A 12,700-nucleotide genomic window follows, 5' to 3' on the forward strand; every position below is an offset into this window, starting at 1 on the left:
GCATAAAGCATAATATGAGCATAATATCCATTTTAACCCAAATACTGTTCTTCAACATAAAACAAACTGTGTTAAGTTATTTAACTTTTACAATGAAGAAAGTGATGCTTTTGTCTTTAAACTGTTAATTTTAAAGGCTGTTGTAAATAAAAAATCACTCAAACTACAGAGAGTTGAACACTTGTTCATTTTCCATAACAATGACAGTAAGACCACAGAGATAAAATTATTAACAACCCTGCTTGTGTTTAGAAAAGTGTTAGGAGTTTTTTTTTATTAATGGCATTAGAGACATTGGCTGTTCCAAGCAGAGCTGGGGAATGACTGCCCCCTAATGGTCTTTTATAGGCTCTCCAACTCTCCTCATAAGCCGCAACCTGAAATGTAAAACAATCCTGTGCTGCCATCCTGTGTTTACATCGTATTTAAGCAGTTCTGCTCACTGTACACTAAGAAAGGCTTCCTATATGTTTGGGTTATTGTTCATAAAGTATAATATGATTACATTAATAAAATAATAAATTGATTTTCCAGTGTATCTGTTGAAACAGCTCAAACTGCAAGGTTGCTGCTATCCATCTATTGGAAATAACACTGAAATGTGATGATCAATGGCACTGTTGGTCATCAAGACACCGTCTTACAGCTCAGACACTTGATTCCAGGAAAGGTTTAACGGCCAATTACCGTCAACCGACGAGCAGCGCGTTGTCCAATTTTTCTGACAGGTCGTTTTGGCAGCCGAGTCTGACCTTTGTCAGTGTGCATCCCGTCTCTCCGCCTCGGATGTGCTAACGCTCCAAACAGAAAGGTTAATAGTAGGGCTCGGCTCAAACTTAGAGAAGGTCAAACTTTTTCCCCGCCCCACCTCAACAACAACAACACAGAGAAACAAACAGCTCAGTGGAGGGAATCATCTGAAAGACTGAGTCAGTGAGTGATGTGAAGAGCATTCAAACATCATTAGCTCCACTGGAGCCGTCTCATAAGTTTGTCTGGGTGATTAGGGTATTGTATGTCCTGAGCCTTGTGTCCATCTAACTTGTAACAAAAACAACCGCATGTTATATTCTTTCTGTTTCTGAGGCCCATGTGCACAATGGCTGCTGCCCAGTTCCAGACTTGAGCCAGCAGGTGGCAGCGCCTTGTTTCAGAGCACTCTGAATAAACGTATGACCTCATGCAGTCCAGTAAAACCCAGAGTCATCCAGGAAAATGAAGTGACACAATAACAGGCCCACTGTGCATCAGCCTGCTTGGCTCACTGCATCATTTCCAGGGTTGAGATCATATCAGACTCATCTTCACTTTGCTATTCTGGGATCTGTGTGCTCAGTGGCGGCATCAGCAGGTTGAAACTTTACCTCTGGGGAGATTAAAGAGAAAAGACCAGGAGGGTTTCATGATGTCAGCAAAGGAACATGAGCTCTGCACATCACAGCTTTATTATAGCCTGATGTCATCAAGAGCTGTTGATCAGTCACAAAATCAAGGCTGTGACACATGATAAAAACCAGACTGTGTATACCAATTACGGTTGAAACCACTCATTCATTAGTGGTCAACTACTGAACTGATCGCCAACTGTTTTGATAATCACACAAAATGTGTTCTTTTTTGGTTTGAGATTGAGACACACTGGTTGACATTTTCTATTCTATCATGAAGCAAACATTTAACCAACTACATAAGGAAAGGACTGACAAATAATGAAGTAATCAGTGATGAAAATAGTGGTGAATTGTGGTTCAAAGTCTTACATGTGAACAGCACAAATGCTACAATTGAGTATATATGACAGTAGTTAGAGGTGGTACAAATGACTATCAATTCAGCTGAAAACTTATTTTCAAATCATAATGACTGAGCAAAAATTCCAATGTAATAATTTCATTTATAAAATGTACATGAACAGTAAGAGCAAAAAAACTCAACCATGACATTTGTATAAAACTCATAGTGATGTCTTTGAATTTTGTCACACAATGAAACCAAAGATGTGCAGTTTACTCTCATATAGGGGAAGAAACATAAAGAGCAAAACCTCACATCTAAGAGCCTGATAGTGGTTAATCTTTAGTGCTTCCCCTTTACTCACATGACTTTCAGTATTTAGAATGAATCACACTGGGATTTATAGCTCACACACACCGTGGTGTATGGCACTGTACATACATAGTCATCTAAATGAATAAACAATGATAAATATAAATAGAGTTCCTGCAGTGCTCGACATGATGCCACCGTCTTTAATTATATAAACACCTGTTCATTTTAGCATATAATAATATATCACTGAAGGTTAGAAGGGCTGTATAAAGTAGTGATGAACAGGAAAATTATAATTAGTCTCACTGAGGTATACAATACATCTTTTCATTTATGATCATCTTCATGCTGTGTGTGTGTTAAGTTGTGTTTGTGTAAATGTCCTATGACAGACAAATACAGCAAACTGGCTGAGGCCACAACAGCTGTGTTATGTGACACTGGTCCATGTCATTCACGCTTGTCCTGGTACAAATAAGCATTAATTGTTTTATTTTGTGTTTTATCTATATGTGTGGTACACGTTCTTGTGACGAACATGAAACACAAATCTTGCATTTTCTACATGGTCCTTGGTCCTAGAAGTAGTCCTGTAATGATTTTAAATGTATTATGGAAGTAGTTTCTGCTTTAGCTTGTACTAACATTGTTTTCATATTGTTTGTATTGTTCTCTAATGTTACATATTATTGTGCAACTGTATGTATTCATATGGCTCACTAGTAAAATAGATTTTAATCTCAATGTGACCTACTCATCAAAATCACTGTAATAATAACAATAATAATGTGTTACATTAAGAATTTAACATAATGAATCAAGCTTCCTATTTGGGATGGCTTTCCTACAGTCTTTTCCCTCGACAAAAATTAATATTGATGACATGAAGGGAGGCTGACCAAGCTCTCTCTTGCTCTGTCTCTCTCTCTTTCTTCCCCCTCCCTCCTTCTTAAACCAACACCCTGGATGCTCTCTGGCAGGCGTGCACACACCGGTAGAACCACTCAGCTTCCGCATCGCTCTGCCGTCTCCATCTCTTGTGTCTCTAACTGCACTTTCTCTCCCTCCTCTGGTGGATTTTTATCCCACTGCTTTGTGGAACTCTGGTAAGAAAGACTCATGTGTCCTTCCGTGTGTTCTTCATCTGTCTGTGTCCGTGTGTCAGTCTCTGTATTACGTGTTCACGATGAGTCAGACAAAGGATTGGGGTGTGGCTGGATGAGGGGAAACTGGCTGCTGATGGCAGTAGTGGGATGTTAAGGACGATGATGATGGTGGTGATAAAGGGACTATGGCACAGATGTAAATGGATAATTAGGTTTACTGATGAAGTGGAGGAAAGAAAAGGCTAAGATTGTGGCTGCTGTTGTTCATGTCAATGTTTGGAGGGGGTGGCGGAGGGGTGTACAATAACAGTAGGCACCATTTGTAGCTGAGGGTAATCGAGACATTATTCGGTGTGCCTCTTTTCAAGAAACTGAAAATGTAAGAATTCTGGGCATGAGCCCAGCATGACTATGTAACACTGATTCTATTAGGCCTCTTTTAAATTCATTCCAGCGAGAATTATTTTTACACTAGCTTGGTTTTCAAATGGCTGGCTGCAGGGTAGTGGGCTTGTACATCTGCACAGAGCTGGTTTAAGCAGGCGTGACTGGTCCAGACTGAGAAAGACGTATTAGTGAGACCTGAGGCTAGGTCTGGATTATGACTGCAGAGGAGCCAGTGGAGCATCGCCTCCATCCAGGAGGCTGCAGCAGTGGATGCAGAGAAAAGAAGAGAGGGGGTGAGGAAGGCAGAGAGAGGATGAGGAGGAGGAGAACAAAGACCTCAGCTTCAGAGTGAAAAAAGCAGAGACAAAGGAATGAACTAACGGCTGTGTGCGTGTGTGTGTTAGCTGCAAAGCCATTTTGTAGAGAACATGTAGGCAGAGCATGTGTGGGAGGTGCAACAATCCATGTGAACATCTCAGCTGCACATGTCGTATAGCCACTCCCTTTCTGCGCACATGCTGAAAATTCACAATATCAATCAGTGACTTCAGGTTTTTTTGACAGCTCTCCTTTTAACCTTTACAACATTGCCCTTGGACTTTCATGTATATCCCATACAGCTTGTGGACAATTTCATAATTGTATGATGTATTATTGATTGATAATGGCAGACAGGAAAAGTCCAGCCTGTGTGCTCAGCTACATGTGCTCGTCTTTCACAGCTAAAATGTCTGACAAGCCTGACATGACCGAGATCGCCCGTTTCGACAAGACAAAGCTGAAGAAGACAGAGACAAAAGAGAAAAACCCTCTTCCCACCAAAGAGAGTGAGTGTCTCCTTGGTGCATGTGTGTGTGTGCGTTTCTGAACGCTGCTGAAAATCCCCTGTAACCATTTTCCTGTCAGTCGCTATTTACCTCATCTCCAACGGTGCTGAAGCACCACATACCCAGCAAGAAGAGCAGCATACATTTGCTGCAGTAGCAGCACATGGCTGGTCTACAGCAAAATAGAAAAACTGCATCATCCCCTTCACATAAATGACTAAACACAAGCCTGCAGTTCAACAGCATCCTCTTCTCTTCTTTTTCAGCCATTGAGCAAGAGAGGAAAGGCGATACCACACCTTGACTTCAGAGCACATGAAGAGAAGACGCTGAGATGCCACAGCAAAAAAAAAAAAAAGCACTTTCTTTTGATTATCACAGTATTACAGTCTCTTGCTTTGTCTTCGGAAATGGGTGCTTGTGAGCTCCCTGGGGTGCTGTAATCATACATGGCATTCTCACACGGGGAGCTCTCCTGCCACTTGGGTGGATTAACTTGAGCCTGGGTGCCTGTCTTGCACTGTTAGCATGTAGCTAACATGTGTACAATATTGCCAAAATAGGAAGTGAAGTAGTATAGATAGCGTGAGAGATAAAGGCAGGCATCCAGGCTGAGGTGAGGGGGGGTTGGGTGGGGGGTCTTCGGAGTTTAATCAAGTGGGATGTTTTCTTATCAATCTTTTTACTTTTTCTTTATGAAATAAATATGAAGACATGAAACCAGTCGCTCCTGAGCATTGTGTTGCGTCTCCTTTATGCCCACATCTAATACACACACTCATAACATGATTGACCAAGCAAGGCCACAGAATACATAAATAACAATAGAGAGTATTAATCGAGACTGCTTGCATCAGGCATGTAGGGTCAATAAATCACTCCACTACACAACTGAGCAACTTACTTAGACCAATAAGACTGTGTACTAGAAATGATCATAGTCTTCCTGCTGCAAAACAAGCCTCAAGATTGGCGGCATGAGGTTTTGCAAAATTTGGAAATTCACATCTGTAACCTGCAACCTGCCTCAGCTGTCAGTCACACTGGTGTCCACTCACATATGCTGTGCTTTATCATCTGTTTTCAAATGGGAACATAATTTACCAAATTGATCATGTGACATTGAAGAAGACCTGAGAGTGAGTGAGACCATTGACTGATGAGCAGAGTTGCCATTCCAATCCCTATCTTAACCCTCAATCTTAACCCTCAAGCTCAACCCTTAATCTTAACTGGCCCTCAAAACCAAGTGTTGAGGGTTATTTTGTCACTTAGAAATGGGACACCCCTTAAATGCATACGTCTTCAGACTGTGAGGGGCAGAATAACGTGAAAGCTGCATCCAGCCTTTCAACTCCAAAAAAGAGGCAGAACACATTAACGTCACAATCATTTATTACGATCCGTTTGTCAGTCAAGTTATTAGGTTGCCAGTTAGTTAAAAGATGATACTCATACAAATACCACAACCATATTCAGCTGACAGTTACCACACACCACGGCTTATTGAAAAGTAAACAATAGCAAACGATCGCTTGTCTGCACTGGCTGGCTATTGACAAAAGATCGTAAAATAAAACTAAATGTTACGCAACAATGACGTCAGTAATCCATAATATGGGCCTAAACTAAGATAATAAAATGGTTTTCATAATTGTTATATCTCTATTAACAAAGAAAATACTTAATTTGTAGCATACTCGTTTCGCTGCTTTCGGTGCCATCTTTGTTATGGAAAAACACGCAATGCATTTTAAGGGGCAAGTTTAAGGGCTGTATCGCCCTCAATATAGAGATTTTCCGAGACCTTGCTTGGGAGCAAGGGCTACCAAACAAGGGCTACCCAGAATGCTTTGCGTGTTTTCACATAACAAAGATGGCGCAGAAGGCAGCGATACAAGTTAATAGAGATATAAAAATTATGAAAACCAATGTATTATCTTAGTTTAGGCCCATATTATGGATTACTGACGTCTTTGTTGCTAGCATTTATTTTTATTTTACGATATTTTGTCAATAGCCGGCCGGTGCGGACAAGTGATCGTTTGCTATCGTTTACTTTTCAATAAGCCGTGGTGTGTGGTAACTGTCAGCTGAATATGTCCGTGGTTGTGGTATTTGTATGAGTATCATCTTATAACTAACTGACAACCTAATAACTTGACTGACAAACGTAACGTAATAAATAATCTTGACGTAAATGTGTTCTTCTTCTTCTTTATTGGAGTTGACAGACTGGATGCAGCTTTCGCGTTATTCTGCCCCCCACAGTCTGAAGATGTATCTGCATTTAAAGGGACACTGTGTAGTATTTATGGGTTTATATGACCAACAATCCACTTTTGTATAGATATTATGTGCTCCTGCATTGTCTAGTCGCTGTATAATATTCTTTGTTTCATTTTCGTAGTGTTTCAAAAAGTCATGTAAAATAACATGGTCGCGGGCCGCTACTGCATTGCCACGACGCCATGTTTCTACGGGAGCCTGTATAGACACAAGCGAGAGAACAAATCAAGCGTCGCTTTACTTGTAGCGGAAGTCCCGCCTCCTCTCTCTCCGCTTCGTCTGCTACGGCCGCGGCAGCTCGCCCTCTCCCTTGCCTCACGAACCTCATCTGCTGACACGGAGAAAGACGACGAGGACGACATATGAACGGCTGAGGATACCGTATCGCTCAGGGAAGGAAGGGGTGAGCAGAGGAGCAGTTCTTTGTTGTAAATTTCAGCCTCTCCTCTAGATGGCACTATAAATTACTTACTTCACCTTTAAGGGGTGTCCCATTTCTAAGTGACAAAATAACCCTCAACACTTGATTTTGAGGGCCAGTTAAGATTAAAGCCCAATTTATACTTCTGCGTAAAGTGCTCTGCGTAGGTTACGCAGAGACTCTGCGTCGACGCATAGCCTGTTGAAGAGCCTCTGCGTCGTCTCCGACTGCACAAAATATTTTTTAAGTGTCCGTCACTCCGTCAAGGGACAACGGAGACGGCAAGAGCAGCGATTGGTCCCCAGGACAGGCTGAGCTAAGGTGCTCTGTGCCGGCTCACAGTGAGCACCGAGCGTCCACAGACGCGGAGCTGATCCCCGCCGATAACGCCACTGCCAAACTATAAATACGTAATATCTTAACACACACAGCACGTTTAGAAAAGTGAGAAACGGCTACTGTTTCAACAACAACAGTCTTTCTCTCTCTTTCTTTCTCGGACGCCATTGCTCACTGTAGCCTGAAGCACAACAACCTTGCGCAGCGACCCCTACTGATCGGGCGGGAAATTGCAGCGCGTGTCCGTCACCACGACGCAGAAGTAAAAAGGCTCGAGGCGTCTCCGTGGTGACGCAGACGGATAACGCATACGCAGTCGGAGAAGTATAATGTGGCCTTAAGGGTTAAGCTTTAGGGTTAAGATTGAGGGTTCAGATAGGGATTGGAATTGGCCCCAAGTCTATTACTATTATTATCTCGTTTATACAGTTTTCATCACTTTAAATTTTCAAATGTTTCTATAACTCTACTTTTGTCAACATTAATATTAATAATGAACTAAACACTTAAAAAACGTATAAAATACACAACCATACAGAAAACATCACATTAATAACTGTGCAGTAACTGCCCAAATTCCCCAAACTCACCTCCTAAGTATGCCTACTTCCTTGTGCTTCAAGTTCACTTTCCTGGAGTTGACTTGGTATTAAAAATCCATTATTGGTGACTAAATTATTTACTCATCACTTTTGGCAGAATATTCCAAATGCTCAGAGGTTTCAGTTTCCAAAATGTGCGTTAATGGTGTTGTCCTTAATCCACTTAAAATATTGTTTTAAAGCTTTGACAAAAACAAAAGCATTTTGACATTTGCAGATATTTAAATTAAGTGGACACATTAATCTGTGTCATATTTATAATCAAACAAATTAATTTGTTTTCCAAACAGAGACTGATGTAATGCTCACTGTTTTCATGCTCTGTCAGCTTAAATAATTTAATATTTAATGTTCAGGAAAGGTAGGAAGACTCGAGTTAGCCTGTGAGATGCTAACAATTAGCCAAAAGCTAAACTGAAAACTGCCTGACTGACACTAACAAGCTAAGGCAAAGGATATCGCCACCTAGTGTAGTGGAGGCAGAGACAAAGTACTTTTGTTGCTGTGGCTAACAGGAACTAGCATGCTAACTAGCAGATCTTGGGAGGACAGAGACTGATTAAAGGCTGAATGAGGTGGGGGTTGGTGACAGCAATACCAGATAATCTCATGCAAAATATTAACCAAAAAATTAAGATATTAATAAATAAAAATAATTTGGAAAATAAGCATTTTCATTAGTTCATTAGAGTTTGCATTCAAATGCAATTCTCATCTAAAATGATGTTGTTTCATGTTTATATTTTTATCTATGTTATTTGAGAAATGTGTAATGTACTAACATGTAATTAAAGGTACATTTAATACGCAAAATACAAATACATTTGTGTCAACATGGTTATATGTAACCCTCATAAATTAGGGTCACAATAAACGTGAAATTAATAACAAGAATCATTTTCTCTAACATACAGTACCAGTAACAACAGGGCTGCTACAAATCCTGATACCTGAGATGATATTGTGATGTCCTTCAAATATTTCCAACAATATTAGTCTATTGTGAGGGGGAAATAATGTTTACATTATACAGTTTGGTCTAGGGACAGTAATGGAAGGTGGAGAGATTCAAATGTCTGAAAGCTTGCTGCCAACTAGTGGTCAGAGGGTTAAATACAACAACATTATATCCATTTTGATCCAGAGTTTCAAAGAATCAATACAATATCAGACCATGATATGTTGTGGATTTTGTTTTGTATTTAAGTTGTACTTTTTTCTCTCTCTCTTGTAATGTTTGCAAATGTTTAGGTAAATTATAAGTTGTTGCAATGTTATTGCATTTTATCATTTAGTGAGGTCTTAAGTAGTAACAAGAAAAAATAAAGGTATTTAAATAAAGGTAACAAAAATATAAACACAGCAATTAAAAAAAGGTCCTGGATAAGGATTGTCACTATATAAGTCATGATAAGAGTCAGGTACACAATCACAATAAATAACAGTAAATACATACAATAAGAATGCAAGTCAAATAAACCAACCCAAATAGATGCTAAAACAAATATCCTCTCAGAATGACTAAATACATTTTCACAGGACATAATCTGAGATAAAATGTGTATTTGACCTTATTATTGTTTTGTATGATACATCTGCACGTATGCCATAATTCATTGTGTTGTTTTTCTGTTTGTTTAATTCAATAACAATAAAACACTAAAATGGTAATTTCTAGCCCGGTGTCATTGTTGGTGTTACTGGCTGGCGTCTGCAGTCCTGTCACTCTCCCCTCAACCTGTGGAAGCTGTCACCTCCTGCGCCTTTATTGCTCCATTTCTCACACTCTGCGCTGCCGCAAATCACTCATTATGCGCGCAATGTGTCTGAGATGTCTGGTACAACAATTTAATTAAGTTGCGTTTTTAATCGCCATGTTATTGTAACATGCACACAGTGGATTTATATACTGTTTACCGGAGCATAAAAGCCCAAAAATATGTTTGTTTGTTTGTTTAAATGAATACATGTGTAATTAAATGTCACTTAACAGCCCAAGTGATTGTCCTAGAGTTTCGATTAATGTAATGTGATGTAAAAAAAAAACAAAAAAAACACGCCCAGCCGCAGATATCGCCATTGTTGCGTGCGTGTTATTTAACCATTAAAATAGTTTATTATTAAGCGGCTCAGATTGATTTTTTTTAATCGCTGTGTATTATTTCTCGGGCAGGTGATAAGGGGCTCTAGGTTTCAGTCTTATTGCCGCATAGAATGTGGGTGATATCTAATTAGTCGGGATTATCCTCACCTACACCTTCGCCTATTCACGGACCTCGCCCATGCAGGAGTCCGACTATTGTCCACAGCGCTGAGTGAATCGATGCGCTTTCAGGGATTTTGAGTGGGTAAATGGGGATTTGAAAAAGTGTTAAGCCGCTTAATTTAAAATTATGTGTAATAGCAATCAACTGACTCGGCCATTTCTCTCCCATCGAATCACAGTGTGGACATGAAATGACAGAAACTGGCATGAGTGTTGATGATGGCAGTGATTATAGAGAATGATCAGCAACTCTGTGGATAATCTGGAGTTTGTTAGCATTTTAATCCAGTTTGTTGAACTCCACCAACATTTTACAGTCGACGTTTACCAACGAACTAACTTAGTGTTTAATTGCTGAAACATTAAAGCGCTTATGTGTTTATGCTCCTGTAAATTCCAGACTGTTTTCACACCAAGTTGTGTCTCAGGGAAACATCTATTATCCTATTATCACGACGATGCCAATGTCGCCGATGTGTGAGGCAATATTTACATGACTATATACCGTCACGGCCTGAAAGACTTTATGGCTTTGTAGTCACCGTCTCTCCCCCTGAGACACTGGTGCCATTTCCCAAACGGTTCCAACTACGCAGTCACTGCAGCATTACCTTCATGTATACATATGCTGTTTCAATGTTTTAGAAGAAGACACATTTTGTAGACACTGCAACTCACTTTACATCATCGATTAATAAAACTGCACTATAATATAATAGAATGTGTTTATCTGTGACTCCTGTCATGTTAACTCTTAAACTTTAATACGCCTGGAACTTAATGGCTGTGTGATGAGGTTGAAGCTTCCTATAATTTAACCTCATGCGTGTGTTTTAATTCGTGGGAAAAGCGTCGCTGGATTAGAGCCATGGGAACGAACAGGTGAATGGATGAGGCGCTGTTTAATGGTCTGCGTCATTTCTTTGAAGTGCACTTCTGAGTAGACGGCGGCAATCAGCGTCGTCGTTGACACTTTTTTCACAGCGAAACGTTACCTGCAGGACAAATCTGTCAATCAAAGAGACAAGGGCCATATAAATATCATCAGCGTGGGGTCTGGCTGCATCCTCAGTCGCCGTCTTCCCTCTTGGTCCTCTACATCTGGGAGAGGAACACGCAGGGCCTCAGCTTGGAAATACAGCTATGGGACCATTAAACCTCCTCACAGCTTTGGCTTTATCCGTGTGCTGTCACTTTCAGTTTGCGATGGCTTGGTATGTCGGTTAATTTTGGATGAATTGATTTCATACACAGTGTACTGTTACTTTTGCTGCTAGCATGACATGGGATTAACATGACATTCTTGTTCTCTGTCTGCAGGACCGTGAATAATTTCCTCATGACTGGACCTAAGGTAAATAATTATTGTCTATTTCAGCAAATCTTCGCGTAAAACTCAGGATGTCCAAGTCATTTGGTTTTAATAAAGATGTATCTTATTATTATTATTATCATTTAAATGCAACAATATTAACAAAGTCATTTGCTTTCTCTCCCCAGGCTTTTCTGACCTATGCCAGCAGTGTGCAAGTGGGTGCACAGAGTGGGATACAGGAGTGTAAACACCAGTTTGCCTGGGAGAGATGGAACTGTCCAGAGAGCACGCTCCAATTATCCACACACAACGGCCTTCGAAGTGGTAATGCACTTTCTTACCCGTATCTTTGTATCATATGCTGCTGCGGGGTTATGTGGTGATGAGTTCAATTCCAGCATCTGTCAGCTAGAAGTTTATCATTTAGTTCTGCAGCTGCTCTGCGCTCTGTCCTCCATGGAGAGGAGAGAAAGACACACGAGTTATTCTTAGAGGCCAGCGTGCTGACAACTATTACTGTATTAGTGTTCTAGGATGTCTTAACGCATACGCGCCTTTTACGCACAGTATATGCAGCTATTGCGCGATTGTGCCTAATTACATTAGACAGCAACATCATGGTCTGTTTTCTTTATAACCCACTGCAGCCACAAGGGAAACGTCTTTTGTCCACGCAATCAGCGCGGCCGGAGTGATGTACACGCTCACCAAGAACTGCAGTATGGGGGACTTCGAGAACTGTGGCTGCGATGACTCCAGAATTGGACAAACAGGTTAACATTTTTTATACATTTTTTTGTCTATATTGTGTAACATTTTATCTTTTTGGAACTGAATAATAATGCGTATTCCTCATCTCCAGGTGGGAGAGGGTGGATTTGGGGAGGCTGCAGTGATAATGTGGCGTTTGGAGAGAAGATCTCCAAGCAGTTTGTGGACGCGTTGGAAGGTGGACATGACTCGCGCGCAGCAGTCAACCTGCACAACAACGAGGCAGGCAGACTGGTAAGATGTGGTTATAGAGTTATTATGACTATGTTTTCAAATTGAGGGATGTATAACTAACCAAGTGACATTTTGGAGTAAAAAAACATTCTAA

The 12,700-nt window shown here is 40.5% G+C and overlaps 1 protein-coding gene across 1 annotated transcript in view; it reads left to right on the forward strand.

Moving 5' to 3' along the window:
• Positions 1-12,700, forward strand: part of LOC310928305 (protein Wnt-8a-like) — a gene marked incomplete at both ends in the record, with an annotated part of 109,002 nt that overhangs the window by 95,704 nt on the left and 598 nt on the right. Inside the window, 6 exons of the mRNA XM_083890828.1 lie at positions 4,265-4,369; positions 11,359-11,500; positions 11,607-11,640; positions 11,787-11,925; positions 12,249-12,374; positions 12,464-12,606. Coding sequence (XP_083746954.1) covers positions 4,265-4,369; positions 11,359-11,500; positions 11,607-11,640; positions 11,787-11,925; positions 12,249-12,374; positions 12,464-12,606 — 689 coding nt within the window. The remainder of the gene's footprint in view (positions 1-4,264; positions 4,370-11,358; positions 11,501-11,606; positions 11,641-11,786; positions 11,926-12,248; positions 12,375-12,463; positions 12,607-12,700) is intronic.

This window comes from Microchirus variegatus (assembly GCF_963457635.1).
Source record: "Microchirus variegatus genome assembly, chromosome: 6".
Lineage (NCBI taxonomy): Eukaryota > Metazoa > Chordata > Actinopteri > Pleuronectiformes > Soleidae > Microchirus > Microchirus variegatus.